Source organism: Schistocerca serialis, chromosome 1 (assembly GCF_023864345.2).
Source record: "Schistocerca serialis cubense isolate TAMUIC-IGC-003099 chromosome 1, iqSchSeri2.2, whole genome shotgun sequence".
Taxonomy (NCBI): Eukaryota; Metazoa; Arthropoda; class Insecta; order Orthoptera; family Acrididae; genus Schistocerca; species Schistocerca serialis.
Genome location: NC_064638.1, coordinates 85022618 through 85045757, shown reverse-complemented (window position 1 = coordinate 85045757; position 23140 = coordinate 85022618). Strand labels below are relative to the sequence as shown.

The 23140-nt window shown below is 44.1% G+C and overlaps 1 protein-coding gene across 1 annotated transcript; it reads right to left on the bottom strand.

Annotated features, from left to right (window-relative positions):
* Nucleotides 1-4724: 4724 nt before the first annotated feature.
* LOC126457004 (trypsin-1-like) lies at nucleotides 4725-21226 on the bottom strand. The gene is made up of 7 exons (XM_050092975.1): nucleotides 21163-21226; nucleotides 18274-18372; nucleotides 16440-16579; nucleotides 12947-13044; nucleotides 11177-11283; nucleotides 8396-8589; nucleotides 4725-4882 (listed from the first exon to the last, which is right to left on the bottom strand). Exons 1-7 carry the CDS (start codon nucleotides 21209-21211, stop codon nucleotides 4739-4741), a joined length of 831 nt encoding a protein of 276 aa, XP_049948932.1. The 5' UTR covers nucleotides 21212-21226; the 3' UTR covers nucleotides 4725-4738.
* Between the last annotated feature and the right edge of the window lie 1914 nt (nucleotides 21227-23140).

The following is a 23140-nucleotide window of genomic DNA, read 5'->3' as shown; positions in this document are numbered from 1 at the left end:
ACATGTTGGTCACGCAACCACTTGTACAAGTAAGTCATTAGGCGTGACCCGGTAAATTACTTGTTTTACAATTCTACTTATTAATAACTAAAGAAAAAAGGGTAGCTTAATCAGTTTTGACAACCACTGTTGTTTATAATAAGTTTCCTGTAATTTATGTCTATGGTCACAAACTTCTTGTTAATAGATTACCGGTTTCGGTATATAATGACCATCATCAGATCTGTTTTACAAAAGGAAAGTCCTAATGTACTACAGCCATAGTGGCATCGTCTAATGTTAAATGCCACTATGGCTGCAGTACATTAGAACTTTGTTTTTATAAAACAGGTCTGATGATGGTCATTATATACCGAAACCGGTAACCTACTAACAAAAAGTTTGTGACCATAGACGTAAATCAAAGGAAACGTATTGTACATACGGGTCACTGTTTCATTCGCGAGAATGTCGCAGATTGTGGAACTGTTGTTTACAGTTAAACTTGCAATTCGGGAGTGCGGCGTCTACACAGAGCAACACAGACATTCCTGAAGACGGTGAAGGCACCCATTTTCGAAATCGTTCCGTATTTGTAGCGTATGCGATGGAGTCGGAGGTTGTGGATAACGATCTTGATAAAGGCTACGAGCAGTTCTTCCATTACCGTGATCTTCGTCATACAAAAAGATCATGTCGGTGTATTCTGCAAAATTCTAATCAACCTTGTTGCTCAAACACCAAAGACTTGTTTCCGTACATGAGTTCCTGCGGAACATAGCAGCGTAAATGAAATCTCAGTCATCGCTGCATGAAATGACACTACTGATGAACAGAATGAAGGCTCAGCTGTGCTGAAAACTATAGAATTGCTTAAGAAGGAGGAACACATCCAAGGACGTCTCCAATTAATAATCGGAATATAGTATGGGAGCAAATATGGACCAAGGACGTGGAAATGGTTGGTAGTCATCCCAACTCATATATGGCCAGCTGTCCTGGAGCATGACGCTCCAACATCTGGTCACGCGTGATTCGGAAAGACTCCAGACAGAATTAGACGCTGGTGTCAATGGCCAGTTCTTTACTGATTCGTTAGACACTATGTGAGCCACCGTAAGGAATGCAGTGGCAGAAGCACGAGCCTATTACCTGCAGGGCATCCGATACCAATTCTGCCAGCAACAGCGCCGTTACATCGGATTGGAATCGGTCTCTTGGGGAGGTTCTGGAAGTCGACAAACAGGAGTCGATGGGTATAGTTTACACTCAGTACTTCAGCTTTACGCTGTTACCTAAGCTGGGTCGACTGCCGGAACTTCGGCATCACTTTGAAACATGCAGCACCTCCTGTGATGATCACTGATTGTAGAAAACGTTTCCAATCGAGACTGTTATCAAAGGTAACTTCACATTACGGCATCGTGCACACGAAGAAACACTGCCTTCCACCCAAAGACGAGTGGTCTCACAGAACACATTAATAAGAATTGGCGAATTTGTTCTCGATGAGCTCGTATGTTCATGTCGAACAAAGAGATTGGGTTGCGATAGCGCCCATAGTGATGTTTGCATATGACGCTACAGACTTCACACAGTTCTCTCTGCTCCATTATCGCGAGGCCGAAGCGACAATGGATACATTGTTCCTGTTTTAATTAGACGATTGATCCCTTGTGGACATGGGACAACGACTGGTCAAATATTAAACAATAAAATTCGCCAAAGAGCCATTCATTTGGGGCCTGAATATGGCATAATGAACTGCCAAAACTGGCAGTGAAAGTAAAATAAAACAAAATTTCAATTGCATAGCTGTTTGGCGAATTTTATTGTTAAATAGACGATATTAAGGGTGACCATGTGAAAACCCCTTGACAAAGACCGAAGAAGCAACACAGCTAGCCTGCATGCAGATTCTGGACGCTCATGAGAAGAAGTGAGAGCGCTATAACGCCAAACACCGGTCAGTGAGATACAGCCTGGGAGACTTGATATGAATTTTTGCGTCTGTGCGCAATCTTGGACTATCAGAAAATTTATTAAAGGGCGACTCTGGGCCCTATCATATCTTTCGTCGCTTGTTGGAAACCACATAGAAACGACAGGATTGTGACTCTTCATAAAGTAGACAGGTAGAACAGCCGAGAAGTCGTCCATCTCCTCCGTATGAAGCTCTACTATAGTCTTCAGGTACAGATCGACAACAGAGGCTTCATGTTCACCGAAATTGAAGGCCCACTTGATGATTGCGAAGCTTCAACAGGAGGGGCTATCTTCGTTACTCCTGATATTGAAGATAATGTGACAACATTGGCGAACGTAAGGAATCTGAGGATCCTTCAGCGCTTCCATACAGAGGACCACTGAGAGGATCTAGACCTAGAATGCAGTAGTCGGCTCCATTGTGAACTTTTAAAACAGTGGGTCGCTGTGTCTCCAGGAGAGGGATACTGCGGGTCGTACATTCAAATCTAATCACCACCAAATATTTTTATTTAGAGTTTATCCTTAGCAGAAGGTTCCAGAAATTTGTTATGATTCTAATGTTTGCATTTTCTACATCTACATCTACATCCATACTCCGCAAGCCAGCTGACGGTGTGTGGCGGAGGGTTCCCTGAGTACCTCTATCGGTTCTCCCTTCTATTCCAGTCTCGTATTGTTCGTGGAAAGAAGGATTGTCGGTATGCTTCTGTGTGGGCTTCAGGAGCATCCAACGTTTTGATAAATATTAATATTCTCTGTCCTCGAGACAGTTCTGTTCTGTTCTGTCTGTGCTTTCATGTCTGTAATAAACGTACATTCAGCGTTAAGTGTTGTACTTAGTTGAGGACATAGCTCTCCGGTTTGGAGCTTACAGAATGGAGAACACAGGTAATTGTACTAGTGAACTAGAACTCCGTAACGCTATCTCTCCTCTGATATCTTAATTCCAACCATACTCATGAAATTTCAGCTTCCAAATTTCTCTTTCGAGTGCGGAAATATTTTGTTGGCGCACATCTACTTAAGGAGAAATGATCATCACAATGAAGTAAGGGGAATCAGAGCTTGCACAGAAGGATTTAGTGTTTGTGTGCTGTTGAAAAGTGGAACGGTAGAGGAATAGCATGCAGGTGTTTCGATGAACTCTCTGCCAGTCATTTAAATCACAAATGGTTCAAATGGCTCTGAGCAGTATGGGACTTAACATCTGTGGTCATCAGTCCCCTAGAACTTAGAACTACTTAAACCTAACTAACCTAAGGACATCACACGCATCCATGCCCGAGGCAAAATTCGAACCTGCGACCGTACGGTCGCGCGGTTAGAGACTGAAGCACCTAGAACCGTTCTTCAACCCCGGACGGCGCCAGTTATTTAAGTATGAACACGGAGTAATCATGTAGATGTAGATACGGCAGTCACCTTGTGAATGTCCCTGCGTTCCAAGTCTTGCCAGTCTGGTAGCCGCTTGTGAGGTTGTGCCTCAGGTGATCATGAAAGAACTTCAGACGTTGGAAGTGCAGACCAGCGACGCCGTGACCTAAGAATGTTGATCGCGCTATTTTCTCAGAAAGACTAATTGTCGATGTTGCCTGATCCTAAATTACGAGTGCACAACACTACACGAAAACTGAAAGAGAACTATAGCTTTATCGTGATACACTGAAAACAGTGGACAGTCTGCATCCAAAGTTGCTGAATCTAATTGAAGGAACTACGTTCCTTGGCATCAAACGTCGACTGAATAGTAAATTAACTCCTGGCATAGCTTTATTACAGTTAGTGAAGTCGATTAGTAAACAAGACATGCACTTTAGTGAAGCAGCGTCCAGTCAGAGGCAGGTTACCCAGCGTTTCGCTATATCACTTCAGATAAGTTCCTTCAAAAAGACCAATCTTGCTCTGCGTCTCATCCTTTCCCAACTGAGTCAGCTTTCTGCTTCTAGTCACCAATTCGTCTAGAACACTTAAGTATTAAATTTCCCGTTGCCTTCCTGTAGCTTCGGTACACGTGTGTAACAAAGCTGAGTCTTGTAATCCTTGCTTTTCAGAAGTCACTGATGCTATAAAAATCTTCCTTTCAAATTGTTAGTGGTAAGCCAGATATGAAGGGCTTATTTGTGGTACAGGTCCATTACCTCCACTTTTCTGCCTATAATTCTTCTGAAATCAATGATGCAAACAAACAGAAAGAAACGTTCATCTCTAGCAAGAAGCCATATGCTTGATTCTTTCTGGTATCTCAACTGCAGATTTTTCATCGCTCTTTTAACTTTAGGACTCTGTATCTCAGAACGAATAAAAATGGACTTGTACCACTATTGAAATAAGCCCTTCATATGTGTTCTGCAGAACGTGGTGATGGAAATAAGCAGAGTGCAAAGCTGCACCCGTAAACATCTTTGTTGAAGAGCTTGCTGCTAATGACATTCATAGCAGTACGTCTTTGCAGATTTAAGAAATAATGTTGAAGCCTTTCATTCTCTAATAATTTTCCTGTTTTCCGAAAAGTTCCGTTCGTCTAGGAAGAACGTCGCGTGCATTCGAACTTTATCGTTCTGTAGTTTGTTTACGATTCTGTGTTCTTAAGACATTGTAGCTCCGCCCTTTGGAGCGACTAGTTATTTGATTGTTCAGTGAGAATCAGTGAGTTTCATCATTGTCCAAGAGCCTCGGTTTCAGAATGTAGGGAACAAATAAGACTGCAGGTTTTTTTAGTATTTTTATTATGGGTTAATCAATCAAGATGACAGGTCCCATCGTGAAGGGATTAAACGTACTGGCTGACGAAGTCTGTGAAGGAAGACACCCTGGTGAAGACGGAAGGCGCTCCGACAGAACCGCAGGGGATGATTCCCCAGGACACGACTCCGATGAGGGCTCCGTCCTGGGCCAGTGGGCCGCCGGAGTCTCCCTGCAGAGAAAGAAGTCAAGCACTCAGCATGCGGCACTGCCAGTTACATGTGGATTTATCAGATAGTGAGGTTCTGGGCTCGTAATTAGTACGTCTGTTGGAGATCATTATAGAAGGCGTGTTTTTGTTTTGAGTTATCGTCGTTTTAACTATGGCCTACTTCGCTGTATAGTGTCAAACACGTGTCTTAATTCGTTCCGCGTGCAAAAGACTCTTCAAAGAGATCGAAATTCATCGAAAGCTTAGTGAAGTTTAAGCAGAAATCACCACAATAGGTGAAATGGTTTCCAAAATTCTTCAAACGTTTAGATATGGCTTTCTTTACAAATGTTGATAATGAATTGCAAAGTGATCGATTATTACTCATTATTGAAGATGCGGTGTAGAACGTTGATGCAGAAGTCCAAGAGAACGTGTAGCGCTGATCTAACACCCGGTGATTACTAATTGCTCCTGAGTTTCAAAAGAAAGAGTCAGTGTCAGGACGACAGTTCTTACTTAAGAAATAGACCTCGTACAAGCCATTCCATCTGAATTTATTACTACCCCGTTAATCCTCTTGATCTTATCTTTTGTGTGTGTGAATTCCTAAGGGACCAAACTGTTGAAGCCATCGGTTCCTAGACTTAAGCACTACCTAAACTAACTTAAACTAACTATTGCTGAGAACAACACACACACCCAGCCCGAGGAAGGACTCGAACTTCAGGCGGGAGGGGTGAGCAATCCGTCACATGGCGCCTCAAACCGCGCTGCCACTCCGCGCGACTGATCATTTGATCTTTTCTTTTCTGCATGTTTAAACTAAGATTTTTATCAGTTTCCTCATGCGTGTGTGACTGCTTAGAGCAGTTCAGAGTGTCTTGTTCGTTATGTTTTTTCACGTAACTGCTTATCTTGCAAGATACTGTAAGTTCGAGTAGCTTTCATTTATCGTACAAATGATGACCTACACTCCTGGAAATTGAAATAAGAACACCGTGAATTCATTGTCCCAGGAAGGGGAAACTTTATTGACACATTCCTGGGGTCAGATACATCACATGATCACACTGACAGAACCACAGGCACATAGACACAGGCAACAGAGCATGCACAATGTCGGCACTAGTACAGTGTATATCCACCTTTCGCAGCAATGCAGGCTGCTATTCTCCCATGGAGATGATCGTAGAGATGCTGGATGTAGTCCTGTGGAACGGCTTGCCATGCCATTTCCACCTGGCGCCTCAGTTGGACCAGCGTTCGTGCTGGACGTGCAGACCGCGTGAGACGACGCTTCATCCAGTCCCAAACATGCTCAATGGGGGACAGATCCGGAGATCTTGCTGGCCAGGGTAGTTGACTTACACCTTCTAGAGCACGTTGGGTGGCACGGGATACATGCGGACGTGCATTGTCCTGTTGGAACAGCAAGTTCCCTTGCCGGTCTAGGAATGGTAGAACGATGGGTTCGATGACGGTTTGGATGTACCGTGCACTATTCAGTGTCCCCTCGAAGATCACCAGTGGTGTACGGCCAGTGTAGGAGATCGCTCCCCACACCATGATGCCGGGTGTTGGCCCTGTGTGCCTCGGTCGTATGCAGTCCTGATTGTGGCGCTCACCTGCACGGCGCCAAACACGCATACGACCATCATTGGCACCAAGGCAGAAGCGACTCTCATCGCTGGAGACGACACGTCTCCATTCGTCCCTCCATTCACCTGTCACCTGTCGCGACACCACTGGAGGCGGGCTGCACGATGTTGGGGCGTGAGCGGAAGACGGCCTAACGGTGTGCGGGACCGTAGCCCAGCTTCATGGAGACAGTTGCGAATAGTCCTCGCCGATACCCCAGGAGCAACAGTGTCCCTAATTTGCTGGGAAGTGGCGGTGCGGTCCCCTACGGCACTGCGTAGGATCCTACGGTCTTGGCGTGCATCCGTGCGTCGCTGCGGTCCGGTCCCAGGTGGACGGGCACGTGCACCTTCCACCGACCACTGGTGACAACATCGATGTACTGTGGAGACCTCATGCCCCACGTGTTGAGCAATTCGGCGGTACGTCCACCCGGCCTCCCGCATGCCCACTATACGCCCTCGCTCAAAGTCCGTCAACTGCACATACGGTTCACGTCCACGCTGTCGCGGCATGCTACCAGTGTTAAAGACTGCGATGGAGCTCCGTATGCCACGGCAAACTGGCTGACACTGACGGCGGCGGTGCACAAATGCTGCGCAGCTAGCGCCATTCGACGGCCAACACCGCGGTTCCTGGTGTGTCCGCTGTGCCATGAGTGTGATCATTGCTTGTACAGCCTTCTCGCAGTGTCTGGAGCAAGTATGGTGGGTCTGACACACCGGTGTCAATGTGTTCTTTTTTCCATTTCCAGGAGTGTATTATCAGAATGATCCAGAAACTGCAATCAGTTTACAAGCCACCAGTAGCCCAACTGTGAATGCTGTTGACTGTTCCCAATATTGTCTACCTCTGTAAGAGAACTAGTAGTTAAGCGCCGATGCAGCTACCTATCTCTTCAGTGAACTCCAGTTTCTACGTTTCGTGATGGTAAAATACCGGGTGATCAGAAAGTCAATATATATTTGAAAACTGAATAAATCGCGGAATAATGTAGATAGAGAGGTACAAATTGACACACATGCTTGGAATGACATGGGGTTTTATTAGAACCGAAAAAATACATAAGTTCAAAAAATGTCCGACAGATGGCGCTTCATCTGATCAGAATAGCAATAATTAGCAAGACAAAGCAAAGATGATGTTCTTTACAGGAAATGCTCAATATGTCCACCATCATTCGTCAACAATAGCTGTAGTCGAGGAATAATGTTGTGAACAGCACTGTAAAGCATGTCCGGAGTTATGGTGAGGCATTGGCGTCGGATGTTGTCTTTAAGCATGCCTAGATATGTAGGTCGATCACGGTACACTTGCGACTTCAGGTAACCCCAAAGCCAATAATCGCACGGACTGAGGTCTGGGGACCTAGGAGGCCAAGCATGACGAAAGTGGCGGCTGAGCACACGATCATTACCAAACGACGCGCGCAAGAGATCTTTCACGCGTCTAGCAATATGGGGTGGAGCGCTATCCTGCATAAACATCGTACGTTCCAGCAGGTGTTTATCAGCCAGGCTGGGGATGATGCGATTCTGTAACATATCGGCGTACCTCTCACCCGTCACGGTAGCAGTTTTGCTATCGAGCGCTATCTGTCGGACATTTTGTGAACTTTTTTTGGTTCTAATAAAACCCCGTGTCATTCCAAGCATGTGTGTCAATTTTTACCTCTCTATCTACATTATTACGTCGTTTATTAAGTTTTCAAATTTATACTGACTTTTTGATCACCCTGCATGTATTCTAACAACACTCGCATACCTGAAGGGAAAAGGGTTAACTGATGCAAGGCGTCTTAAGTTGTCGTGCGTGTACAAATCCCATTGTTCGCTAATACCGGCCTCCCCCCTGGGGCACAGGCGCCGCCTGAGGCTGCGGCGGGTTACCTACCGAGCAGGCGGAGATGCCGCCTGTCACCGGCCCGGTGCAGACGTTGTCGTCGTTGAGCTCGCTGTCGCCCAGCAGCTCTGCGCACTCCGTGTTGCTGACGATGCTGACTTCGACCCACTGCAGGATGTCGGGCACCTCGGGCAGGATTCCACTGCTGGTGCTACCCCAGCCTGACAGGATCGCAGACGATCCAGCTGCAAAACGAAAGGTCAAGCTCGTCACGTCGCTCCAAACGACACTGAACCGGTAGATATAGAGGTAATTTGCGGTGTACCCCAAGTAAGTGTGGTTGGACCGTTACTGTTTACAATATACATAAATGACCTGGTAAAAAGCGTCGGATGCTGTTTAAGTCTGTTCGTTGATGATACGGTTGTCTATAATAAAGTAGCAACGCCAGAAGATAGTAGCGATTTGCACAATGACTTCAAGAGAATTGCTGAATGGTGAAGGCTCTGGGAGTTGACCCTGAACGTAAATAAATGTAACATATTTGACACAAATAGGAAAACCAATCCACTGATGTACAGCTGCGCTATTGATGACGAACCACTAGAAACAGTATCTGCCTTGAAATATCTGCGAGTAATGATCCGGAACGACTTTAAGTGGAACGACCATATGAAACATGTAGTGAGAAAAGCAGATGCCAGACAGATTCATAGGAAGAACCTTAAGGAAATGTAACTCATCCACGCAAGAAGTGTCTTATAAGGTACTTGTTCGCCCGTTTCTGGAGTATTATTAATCTGAGATCCCTGCCGGATCGGACTGATAGAAGAGATAGAGAAGATCCAACGAAGAGCGGTACGTTTCGTCAGGGAATCATTTAGTCGGCACGAAAGCGTTACGGAGACACTCAACGAACTCCATTGGCAGACGCTACAAGAGAGGCGTAGTGCATCACGGAGAGATTTACTGTTGAAATATAGAGAGAGCCCTTTCCGGGAAGAGTCAGACAACATATTACTTCACCCTACATACGTCTGGCGTAAAGACGATGAGGAGAAAATTCGATAAATTGGATCCAACACAGTACCTTACCGACAATCAGTCTCCCCACGCGCTATTCGCGAGTGGAACAGGGTTGGAGGGCTCAGTTTGCGATAAAAAAAGTAGCCTCCGCAACACACCATTAGGTGGCTTGCAGAGTATGATGAAGATGTAGAAGACGCTGTAAAATCTTCGGTAACACAGAACGACGCCACATTCCTTAAATGTTCATCCATCGACTGCAGCGTTCATCATAACCTAGGGTTCTAGAACGTGTAACCAGTGACTTCAAATCTCATGAAATACGAGTGCTCATAACCAAAGTTGATATTAGTAGAAAAAATTACAGTAGTTTACAGGTGACAGGTGGGATTTGCATGGTGGAGTACGCTCTGAACTTGTTTGTACTTGTTAAGTCAGGGTACCCATATGTTTTGAATGACTCTGCAGTGATGCCCTAAAGCGCGTGATCGCGACTGCAATTATAGAACGACCCAGGTCCGATTAAGGTGGACAATAAGTCCCGTTACTTATGATCATTTACAGGAATTAAACAGGAACCGACAATCATGCAGCCACCCAAAGAAAAAGTGAGATATCTGTAGAGGCGAAAGGGGCCAGGTAGTAAGTATCAGTTTAGTTTACACAAACTGCAACAAGTGACTTACAATAATTCGCCATATGGTGATAATTATCTAGCGGTCAAGGGAAAGGAACGATAAGAGACAATCATGAACAAACATGTCTGCAAGACAGCATCACAGCACTCTATTAAAATAAACATTTTATGAATTTATAAGGCAATAAAACAGTTAACAGTGAAACGCAGGGGTAGAAAGAGAAAGGAAAAATAAAATTCGATATTATAGATAGCTAGATAATATCCTCGTTTGTAATAAAGATGGTTTGTGCAAATCGCAAAAATGTTTAGCATCATGTGATTAACTTTCCTCTACATCATCCAACGGTAAAACATCACCCTCATCCAACTATGGCAAAACGTTTTTGGATAAACAGTATTTTTATTTCTGATCAAACAGAATCAAGCTATTACTTTCAGGTCAGTTCTTACTATATATTCTAATTTGAACTAATCTTGCGTGACACGTGTCTATTTCACTCCAGCTCAGTCACTTACATGCACATATCTCTGTGTGGCATCACATCTAAAATATGCGCAAATCGGCTGCTCCTTCTTAATGAAACGGTAACATGGGGAGCAACAGTTGGCCATTTCATAGCAAAGCTGACACTAACACTGTTGAACAGGTATACGGTCGAGAAGATAATTATAATAAGACGTCTCTGACAGAGTAAACAGGGAAGCCAATTTGAACATGCACGATTACCTCTGACAGCAAAAGATGGTTATAGGCAGTCTGAACCAGCGATTCATTTTATAGATATACGTAAAAAATAAGTTGTTGATCTTGTAAGCAATTTTTTATCGCTATGGTTTATTCTGCAACTAGCACTACATGACAAACGGAAAAGAAATGACTAGACTATGACGCCGCTCAACATAAAATATGAAAATAAATGGGAGAACAATATCCTAGAGAAAGAGTAGACTGCTTTTTCGCCAAACAATATTCCTACGCTGTTACATAATACGACATATTTTTAATGGAAACCTCAACCAGTTACAATTTTTATGGCTAGTCTGCTGCTTTATATTATAAGTATTCTGTAAGCAAGTGTAATTTCTACACTGTGGATATGGCCTATTGCTACTACATTCCAGTAACAGCGACTGATGACAACATCGGACACGGCCTGCGGACCTACCAGTGGGGACGGATCCAGCGGTGGGCAGCGAGATGGCCTGCACGTTGCCACTCAGAGAAAAGCTGGACTGCAGCAGGAAGACGGCGATGTCGTTGATGGCGACAGTGCTGCAACACAGAGCACAACTCAACAACCTTAACACCATCTGCTATTCCAGCAAAAAGTTTGTGAACACGGGTGTATTGCATGCCATGGGCCAACCTGGTCCATAACTGTAGGGCAACGAACGTGCCACAGAAATTAATCACCTGTGTAGAAAAATGAGTTACCATCTCTCCAAGTTAACTTGTTACGCATAAATCACAGAACCAGTTCATCTGTCATTCTCACTATTTGGACCGCTAAAGCACTCAGTAACAGGAATAAAACAATATTCGGAGATTGTGTACGCTTGAAGAGGTCGTCTGCCAATAGATAGGTGCAACACGTAATCGTGGTGTTATTGGGTTTGGGGTGTTTGGTAGTACTACCACTAGAGTGGTCCTCCTCACACCATGCATGCCAGTCTTCCGTTTGAGTGGCGCCACTACACTGTCGCCGGCCTGCTAATGAGCTGCAGTACGCGCGTGCACGCAACGGATTTCGTTTGACCGGCAGTTCAGTAGGACCCTCTACTCATATCCAGTTAACTATGGTTCCGTCTCCAGTTTCTGATTTATTTTGCTTCTCTCGAGGTTTATAGATGAGAACTACAGAACATTTTCAACAGTTTGTTGAAGAATGTTGTCTGTGTCTGAAAACAAACTGGTACGAGTAGCAGTTAATACCTCTGAATGAATATGGGATTATTTCTAGAAAGGAAATGAACTTCAGGTGAGTGGCTGCAGAAATTCATTTCCTTGTGATAAATCAAAGCTTGCTCTTCTACTACGTAAGATACCTCATGTGATCTAACATCTTTGACCAGCGTGCATATTCATACCCTTCAACAACGGAGATTCGTCTCATTTGACTTTATAAAAGCACGGTAAATTACGTTGTAAGTAGAAATTTAGCACATTTTCAGACGAACACCCTGTAGTGGCGCAGAAGGAAGCAGAGTTGGGTTTAACATCCCGTCGACATCGAGGTCATTAGAGACGGAGCACAAGCTCGGATGGTGTCAAGGATGTAGAACGAAATCGACATGGCACTTTTAAAGGAACCATCAGCTTTGCATTCCTTTTCCTGGACTATGCTTGTGGATAAAAATGACTTCAATGTTCGTCACGAACATCATTTCAGGTTCAGGAGTTATGGAGATAGTAATATTTTCTGGCACATTTTAGTATTATTTGTTGTAGGAGCGATACTTAAAGTTTTCATTAGTTCTCTGGTGTCTGCAACCAGCACATTAAGAACTGTTAGTTTCAGTCAAGACTAATATATTGCAGATTTTAGTAAGTACTAAGCTGGAATCAACAAAGTAAAAAAGTTACTAAGGAAGGTTTGCAAGTTAAATCTTTTATCTCTAGTCGTTAATGTGCCTTCTTCTTCTCATGGGCATGGAAAACCGTAGAATGAATGTTCATCCAGACATTGAAATAGCTTGTCAGTCTGTTTGCCTGTCACATATGCTACAGCCTTAAGATAGTTAATATTTCAATGGCCCCTTCAGTGACACATCTTGTTGCAGGTGATCTACTAATACAATGACTGCAACTTCCTACATTTCGTTGTGATACATACCACAACTGTTTTTGAAATCACTATTTTTGGAACTTTTTGTATGGGCAGGTCAGGAATTCACGTTCCACACGCTTTCCAAAGAGCGGTAGCTCTGAGACTTACCCCACCATCTCGTAGTCCGGGTGCACAATCTGCTCGGAGACCTGGCTCCTCTGCTCGATGGACGAGTCACTGCTCAGGGAGTTGATACCGGCGACGGCCTGGAACAAGTTTCAGACATTACGATTGAGGCTTATTATTAACCCTTGCTAGCAAAGAAGTGCAATACGACTTTATACTGAAACAACAGAGAAACCGTCTTGGGAGGTGTGTCAAGATGTCTTTGATGTCAAGATGTTGCTTCAATATGCATTTGTCAACCTATATCAACGACCATAGTTAATTCCACTATTACGTGATGAACAAGCCATGCTACCGCTCGTAGAATGGCTGTGCATATTATTTAACTGCCTTCTGCACGTGTATACAGTATAGACATACACAGGCAGCTACCGTAGATTGCCTGGCAGACAACCCTTCTGTCATTTCAAATGGTTCAAATGGCTCCGAGCACTATGGGACTTAACGTCTGAGGTCATCAGTCCCTTAGAACTTAGAACTACTTAAACCTAACCAACCTAAGTACATCACACACATCCATGCCCGAGGCAGGATTCGTACCTGCGACCGTAGCGGTCGCGCGGTCCCAGATCTGTCGTTATTTGTTCGTCCCTTTCGTTCACCATTAACGACATGATTCAACCAAAATTAGGGGTCAATATTTCCCCACATTTTTATTGTACTTTTCCTGAAGGCTATGCACTTTTATTGTCTGTCTGGCACATTACTTCTTCGTGAGACTTTTCTGCTGATTGATCTTCCTGCAATCTGACATGCCGAAGATCTCACTCGGTTCAGCAGTGTAAAAAAAAAAAAAAAAAAAAAAAAAAAAAAAAAAAAAAAAAAAGGTTGTATTACTCATTTTATCTTGCAACTACTGAACTCTCTTTCGATCGTCGATTTGTCCTACTTACAATCGATCCCATACGCTCCTCCGATTTTATTCCTCATCTTAACGTTGCAGTTAACCATTTTCCTCAAAGTGACCGAGTTTAAAACAGACAACCACCACAGTACCGAAACGAAAATTAACGTTTAAAGTCCCGTCGACAACGAGATCATTAGAGACCGACACAGAACTCAAAAGGTACCGAAATCTGCCTTCTGCTCCTTCACATTATCCTCAACTTTTACCATGTGCAAGGTGTGCTGCATTTCACTATCAAAGACGATAGACTATCTATGTGGTTCCATGTTTCCCCAAAGTTACTCACGATGCCATTATATTTCGAGTGTTACCTTTATTCGAGGTACAGACTCAAATACTAGCTGCTAAAAGAGTCTCCCTTTTGCAAAGATACTCCCTGTATTTGATATTAGTCGATGGGACACTAACGTGCCGAACAACCTTCATAAATGTAGAAATTTTGTACTTTCTGTACAGAAGCCAACTGTACTGCAGTTTTAAGGCAACAAATGACTCTTTGTTATTGCTTGAGTTTTCGTCTTGACTGCAACGTTTGTATACCTTACCGTAAATTGCGTACAGCGATGTTCTAAGTACGTGCCAACAATTATAAGAATACATAGTACCTGTTCTTTCGGACCACCCATTCATGTAAGTGATGCACCACACTGGACAGTGAATTCACAACCATCAGTTACATTCAACCTCCGGCGGGAATCTAAGATTAGCAAGCATGGAGGACATGGATGGGGGCTGCAGTTAAGAGGCGCTTGGTGGGAATGTGAGTAGGCCGGGGAGCGTATCGAGATAGTCCGCGCATGAGCGATAAATAACATGTCCAGGTGGCGTGGTGGTTAACGCAACCGCTTAGCAAAGAGGATACCCAAGTTTCAAGTCCTGGTATGGCTCACATTTTCACTCGTCGCCGCTGATTCCGCATAAAGTACCAATGATGTCATTAGTTTCTTTCCTTTCCTTTCTCCCCTCCTCATCACCTTTAATTTACATAATTGTTACTGATAGTTAAAACTAAAAACGGAAAACTTTATAAATGGTTGTTGGTCTGTTATTTATTTTGCTGGAGAGTGAGTATCTGCTGCTAGTCCATCTTCATTATCTTGTACGTCTCACTGCTCCGTATGATATGTTACATTGCAACGACTGAAGACGATACTAACACGACTACTCCTAGAAATAGATTTTTCTCTATACGTCATGGCAAGCCATTTCATTTATACAGGGTGAAACGAAATTCACTCACTTGGGCTTCGCAGCGGGCTGCACAAACGCACACACGCTCACATGCCAGAGATAAAAAGATGTCTCTCACAAAATTTCTGCTGGACAGCACATCCGGCAGAGAAAGGACGTTCAAGAGTGGCAATCTGGCAACACTGTAACCTCATGAAGGGTAACTACCTCTGACAGCACATTTTACTTGTGCTGTGCAGTTGGTGCAGTGGATGAAGTTTTGGGATAGCACGCAGGACGTCAAGGGTTCAACCCTGGGTTGCGGCGCATTTTTTTATTTGCTAATTTCATTCTGGCATTTCATACTGTATTATATACCGTTTCTTACGTCACATGTATCCTAAATTTACATCTTATAATGCTAAACACAACAGATACATGGTTAGACAAATAAGAAACAGACAGTTGAAACAATTAATAGCACCATGGTGATAAGAGATAGAAATAGTAACCGAGTTCGGACATTATTTACAAAGCATGTTGCTAGTCCTACTGATAACGTAAGGCCCTTACGAAATGTAGTGGACCTGATTGAGGCAACAATAATAGTTGTTACTAATCTATGTGAACATTAGAGGAAGGTACAAAGAAAACAGGTTTCGCATCTAGTAGATGACGTGGTGCGAATAAATTCGAGCCCACGACGTGGAAAGGGCTTCTTTCAAAGCTGACCAATCTTCCATTTCTACGATTATAGTATGTAAGTACAAATATTTTTCAAAGGACCCCCTGCAATCGCTGTTGATGATTAAGATGCCAGATACCGCATCACCTGGACTAAATTTAAAAAAAAAAAAAAATATATGCTTGAACCCAGGATCGAACCCTCGACCTCCTGTATGCTAACCCAAAACATTATCCACTGCACCAACTGCACAGAGCAAGCAATTTGTCTTGACAGAGGTAATTACTGTACATGTGGTTACAGTGTTGCCAGATTGCCACTCTTTAACGTCCTTTTTCTGCCGGATGTGCTCGCCAGACGAAATTTTGTGACAGACATATTTTTATCGCTGGCATGTGAGGAGTCGCGCTGGGAAGCCCGAGTGAGCGAATTTCGCTTCACCCTGTACAGTATTGCAGGCTTACTGTTTTGTACAACAAATGGAGTATTCTCACAATACCAGTTGTATAACACGGATGATGAGTCGCCTCGTTTGGACCAGTGTCATCTACATCGTCATCTAACAAAACATTCACGCTAATACCAGTTACACGACACTGGTCGAAACGACGTTCAGAAACTCGTCATTTAGAGTGAAATTTCAACTGCTATTAGTATCTGTGGTTGTAGTCGACTCACACGTAAGAATGTTAGTGTTTAGGTGTGCCGCTCACCTCGTAGTGTCCGACGAACAGCGGGTCGGCGCAGTGGCCTGCGGTGACGAGAGCGTTGGCGCTGACGACAGAGGCACCGCACATGTGCGACGCGATGCCCAGCAACACCCACTGCAGCGACACCTGGTACGGGAACTGGCCTGCACAAGCAACACGCCGGCTCAGCACCTGCTGATGCCGCACTCCTCACAAGGGACAATGTCTACCAGGAACAGCAAGCAATGTCAACTGTAAGCGGTATGTGCACCACGTGCAATTGCAGGGGAAATGAACGTTGCTTTGATATGCCAGACAGACCGGGTTTGTCAGTACCCACCATGGTAGCTGAGAGCGCTAATGCGCTGCTTGCTGGACTCGGGTAGGCACGCCGGCCCCAGATCGAATCCACCCGGCGGATTAACGACGAAGGCCCGTATGCCGGCCGGCCTGGAAGTGGTTTTTAGGTGGTTTTCCACATCCTGCTAGGTGAATACCGGGCCGGTCCCCAAGTTCCGCCTCAGTTACACGACTCACAGACATTTGAAAACGTCCCCACTATTTCATGACTTACACTAGACGAAGACAGCTGGGGTACACTACTTACGTCCCGGGGGGTTCGGGGTGGCGGCAGGAAGGGCATCCGGCCACCCTCTGCAATCAACACTGCCAAATCCGTAATAAACAGCCGACCCCACGTAGGAGCGGGACAAAGGCTCCGAGGGAGAAAGAAGACAGACCCAACCTCTTCCGCAGCAACCTCACTTGGTGACTTTCGCACGTTTTCAGTCCAACTCCGTAGCTAGCAAGGTACCTCACTGACCGCCTGACTTTCCCCACAGTGTTCTGGTATTTTCTGCACTCAGCACATGATGGTTCAGCACAAGAGCAATGGCGTTTTTATTGACTAATACCATGAGTTATTTACCTTTCATAGTTTTATTGATTGGAATTCTAAACGAAGTGCGTTCGGTTTCCTGTCTCCTGTGAAAATGAAGTTATTTTAAAAATTCTGAACATAATACACTCAAGGAGGCCTTGTTAGGACAGCACAGGGTACTCATTCGCAACTTTGTAAATCAATCCAGCGAACTACGCACAGTTCGGTTTTTCCCGTTAAATCAGTCAGGGACAATCAAGTAGATTCAGCCCACAGACAGCAGGACGGTTCCACGTGTACACCAACTAAAGAATTACCACAAAAACTGGAAAGAACACATCTTACATCGTGCACACTAATCTCTCTTTTATCCTACACGTATGTACCATGGAAAAGTCTACATAAGTACAGCTAACACAGACTCGCGATTACCACGGCTCTTACCTGTCCACAATTCAGTTTTAAGATCTCTCTTACGCTGTCCCACAGGCTATACCGTTATCTTCCGATGGTCTCCTTCCATTCCTGCTAATAGACGTAAGGCTGTAGCTGTTCTCTAGAATAGGTCGCACTAGTGTCTTGTGTGCAGTTCCTCCAACGGACACACTGCACCAGTGCAACCTCGTGTCAGTATGAATTAATTATATTTTCCCAGTTTCAATTTGTTTCGTTACTTGAAATGAAAGGAAGTTTTAACAGATCTTATTTAATATCCACTGCACTTCCGGAACACCTCTCGAAAAATTTAAATTTTCTGTTTACGTTCAATACCGTTGATGTTTAAGTCCTCCAAACGTCGTATTTCAAAGACTTTCAGTCGATTTCTTTTTCTTTCTTCCCCGCTGTTAAAGTACGACAACCACACACTGCTTTGGTAACTCTGTTCGTTCACATACAAAAGCCTATTCCACGTGCTGCAGTTTACGGCTCACGTTTCAGTACATCAGAAGACAGACAGGTGCCATTGGAGTGACTTACCCAGGGTGGCATCTGCACCACCGACGATGCGGCCGTGCTTCAGGCCGAACCTCCTGTGGGGCCCGCTGTGTGGGACACGGCGGATGGGCAGCTCAGCCGCTGCAACACAATAGAAACCATTGTCATTGTGATATTAACACAAACGAAACATTAACATGCAAACAACCTTCCTCTTTGACGACAGAAATAATCTCAATATTTAAAAAAAATGTAGGTGATATGTGGCATAGTTGACTGAAATAAATCACGATGTTGGTTCAGCCCCCTGTCGCAAAATGTGTTCTGCACCCGTGCACTTTGGCGTCTTTCCTAGCGGATATGTGCGAGTTGTGCCGCATATGTATTTTTTACAGTGTAGGTGAATGTAATGAATCCGTGCATAATGTAATGTTATGTTTGTGTGCCTGCATCTCGTGGTCGTGCGGTAGCGTTCTCGCTTCCCATGCCCGGGTTCCCGGGTTCGATTGCCGGCGGGGTCGTGGATTGTCTCTGCCTCGTGATGGCTGGGTGTTGTGTGCTGTCCTTAGGTTAGTTAGGTTTAAGTAGTTCTAAGTTCTAGGGTACTGATGACCATAGCTGTTAAGTCCCATAGTGCTCAGAGCCATTTATGTTTGTGTCCTATGTTGATGAGGAGGAGGAGGAGGAGGAGGGAAGGGAGATGAAACCCGATGCCAGCATATAACCTATTCCTTTCACAGAGCAGTGTCCGCAACTCGCGGTCTATTGTCTAGCGTTGCTGCCTCTGGATCACGGGATCCCGGGTTCGATTCCCGGCCGGGTTGGGGATGTTCTCTGACTGAGGAATGGGTGTTCGTGTTGTCTTCATCGTTTCATCATCACCATTCGTGACAGGGAGTCGATTAGACTGTGTGAAAAATAGGACTGTGAAAAAAATTGGAAGTTTGAAGACACAATGGACTTTATGTATATTTTTATATATTTTAATTATTTTCCTCCTTTTCCCTTTTTCAGTGTCTCTTAAATTTCGATAAAAGTTGTTTAACAAACTTTCTTATGCGCTGGAGACGAAGCAACCACCTGACATCATCAAATCAACAGCCCACCTGTTTGTTACAGTAAGCTGACGATGGTTATACTACAAGTTGCATTCTTTCCACACGTCACCTCTCCCACGTTAGCAATAGTTCATCAACATCACATCCTAAATTGGTCCCAATGACTCCATTAGAACATTTTTGTCTCCACCGATTTTGCCTCTGTCAATAATTACAACATAGATCTGATCTCATCCCCAGCATTGTTAAATTTTTTTGTTGAGAGATAGTGAACAACATCAAAATCTGCCCTTTTAAAATCTTTTTCAAAAATTCTGCTCCCATTCAAATATGCTGAAAACTCAAACCAGACATAAATGGAACGTCGAGTGCTGTTCTTCATCTTCGGTTACTTGCAATTGCTGGCGTGATTTTCGTGCTTTAATTAAGGAAGTATATGTGTGTATGGCGTAGACTTTCGAGACCACTTAGGATTCGACATGTTCGTATCCATGCATAAGTCATTCGATTTAAAGTTCGTTCCCGGGTTCGATTCCCGGTGGGGTCAGGTATTTTCCCTGCCTCGTGATGACTGGGTGTTGTGTGCTGTCCTTAGGTTAGTTAGGTTTAAGTAGTTCTAAGTTCTTGGGGACTGATGACCATAGATGTTAAGTCCCATAGTGCTCAGAGCCATTTGAACCATTTGAACCATTTAAAGTTCGGTGACCTGCTAATGAACACGTCATAATCAAAATTACCGTACTGTGAACAGTTATTTCTACTTTGTAACTAACGAAATTTTCCAGTATATTATTGGTCACAAAATGTTAACTTTCTTTCGACACGAGTCCAAACCAGAGAGTTTGTTTAATGGTAGTATGTTTCTTCTTTTCTGAGAAAAAGCAAATAAAAGTATTTGATGCCATAGTTAGTTTTCAAGATGTTGTGTAGAACTGTTTATTTGCGATTGTATAAGAGTTTTCAAAATCGGATACTATTAGATCATTTCAATTCAGTACAACCATTAAAACCTATTTTTAAACAAAGAATTCAGAAAGCCCTTTCATATTACACTGCACGTGGTCTACTCTGCCGTTTTTTCTTAAACATTGTTGATTCTTTACATCAAACAATCGAGTAATAACATCGTTTTTGCCCCAATTCGTTTGACCAGCCCCATAAAAATCTTCTCCACACGATCAGTTAAATCTCTCATCGGACCCCTTCTCAGTCAGTCATTAATCGTCTTAGAATGACTTAAGTAAGTGATAAATTAATTCAAAAGTGGAAAGAGTAGCAATAGAGCTTGCATTGTCTGGACGGGTGGCATTGTTAACAGACTTCGCTACTGCTACGTCTTTCCCGCAATTATCCTACACACCTGGTCTCGCTGAGAATTAGGGCTGAAAAGGTAATAATGTTAGGGTTTAGCATTACGTCAACGATGAGGCCCTTAGAGACAGAGCACAGGCTAGTAGGACTGGAGAAGAGTCGGAAAAGTGCCAGCTGTGTCTTTTTCTGTGTGTGTGTGTTGGGGCTTATGGGCGCTCAACGTCGAGGTCACCAGCGGCCGTGTCTCTGTCAATGGACCGCTCCAACTTTTGCTCTCAGCGTTTTAGAGACATTACGGTAAACTTTAATACTGATGTCCAGACAACAATTTCAACCATTGTCCTCCTGAATATGAATTTTGTGTTTTAACCAATTCGCTTCCTCGCATCTACGTAATATGGAGTGTGACATACGGTGATTACATTGTCTCTGGAAACGATGGGGACTAGAAAGCAGAAGAGCGGCTACCACACACTGAGCAGCAAGAGGGCCACATGTCTTGACAGCAGATTACTAACGTACAACTAAATGTACAGCAAAACAGACAGCGTTGAATACTCACCAAGAACGCAGGCTGCGAGCGCCAGCACGAGAACGGTCTGCCTCATCATGATGGACCTTTGCGAGTCTGGAGACGAGGTGCCCCGCAGCGGATTCCCCGCCTCTTATATACCCACTTCTCCAATTACAAGAGGCTGTCCTTTGCACCTTCGACGAGAGGGAAGGCCAAATCACATGCTTTGAACGTCTAATCAAACTGTCTGATAACGAAGCTCATTTGTCTGAGTAGAGGAGAGACCTGAAATTTTAGCAATCAACTTCTTATCGATAAGAATTTTTCATTACTGTTTGACAGTATACTTACATATTTCTTTTATTTCTTTGCACCAATGAAACTAATAACCTGCTCCTGTTACTGACCGAATATACGTTAGTTATGTGTTTGGCTGGAAGTTATCGGCCGTCTTTGTTGCCAGCTCTTTTTAGAAAATAAAATAAAATGCCGTGTTACTAGGGCCTCCTGTCGGGTAGACCGCTCGCCGGATGCAAGTCTTTCGATTTGACGCCACTTCGGCGACTTGCGCACCGATGGGGATGAAATGATGATGATTAGGACAACGCAACACCCAGCCCCTGAGTGGAGAAAAATCTCCCACCCAGCCGGGAATCGAACCCGGGCCCTTAGGACTGACATTCAGTCGCGCTGACCATTCAGCTACGGGGCGCGGAACTACCAAATAATGGGTCATTATATTTTACAAGTTATGTAACATTATCGTGAAACTGTGAGTATTGTAGTCTTGACAATAGCACATCAATGTAAAATAGATGTATTTCTTTTTTTTTGCTCTGTATTACTACTAGGGTTTTCTGGCTTGTGGTTTTACTGGATGCTTATCCATTCTAGTTGCTTTTATGTATTTTTCATTGAGGTTATTTCGACCACCCGACCCCTCCGGAGAGCCGAGCGTGTGAAAGTGTGGCTTTCGTACACGTGAGGTGGATCCAACCCGCCTGGCTTATTAACGGCGAGGGTCCGCGTGCTGGCCAGCCCACATACGGATTTTAGGCGGATTCCCACATCCCACTGGGTTAATACTGAGCTGGTACCAAAGTCCCGCCTCACTTCCATGATTCGCAAACATCTGCAGAAATATTGATCACTTGCACATGAATAACACTACACCTAGGCAGTTCTATCTTAATAGAAACTCTCCTGCGGAAATTGGGGGACTAATACTTTTCCAGGGGTGCTTGGCCTGCAAAGGTAGAGGTCCTGCTAAGGTAGGAGATGAGATATTGTTGGAAGCAAAGCTGTGAGGACGTCAGGAAGCAGTTTTAATCTGGCAGGAGGTTTCCTTTACTTTTGTTTTAAATGCGTAATGTTATCAATATTTCTTGTACTTTTATGTGAGATGTTACCTCCTACTTCCGCATATGGAGTGCCGAGACCGATTTAGTACACCTTCCTCCACTTAGTTAATTGCCAGTCCTTCGTCCATTAAAAGCACGCATGGTCCCCCAGCCATCATAAGTACTAAGGCAGTCTCAAGCTATAGAGAAATTATACTCACAGTTTTCAGTGAAGCCGCATCGAGCCACACATACGAGTACTGTTCCTTTGACCTTTGTATATAATTTCAACGATTGAGCAGACCGAAGAGACAGCAGCAGAAGACCGTTTCCGTACATAGAGCCTCAACGCGACCGGAAACAATGTAAGGCCACTGCCTTGCTTTAATTCACTTAATAAGTCAGACATTCATCACAAAGTGCAACTAGACCTAGCAGTAATTCGCATTTGAGAGATTTACAAATGCGTCTGATGTGATAGGCATTTGTGTCTGACAGAGACAGGAAGAGAGACAGAGTGACAGGAAGGGGTAAAGGACATAAACAAAGAGACAGAAACAGAGAGAGATAGACGTGGGGGCAGTGGGGGAGGCAGACAGAGAGAGAGAGAGAGAGAGAGAGAGAGACAGGAATAATGGGAGGGTAAGACGCAAGATAGCCCATTTTCAAATGGTCAGGCCAAGAAA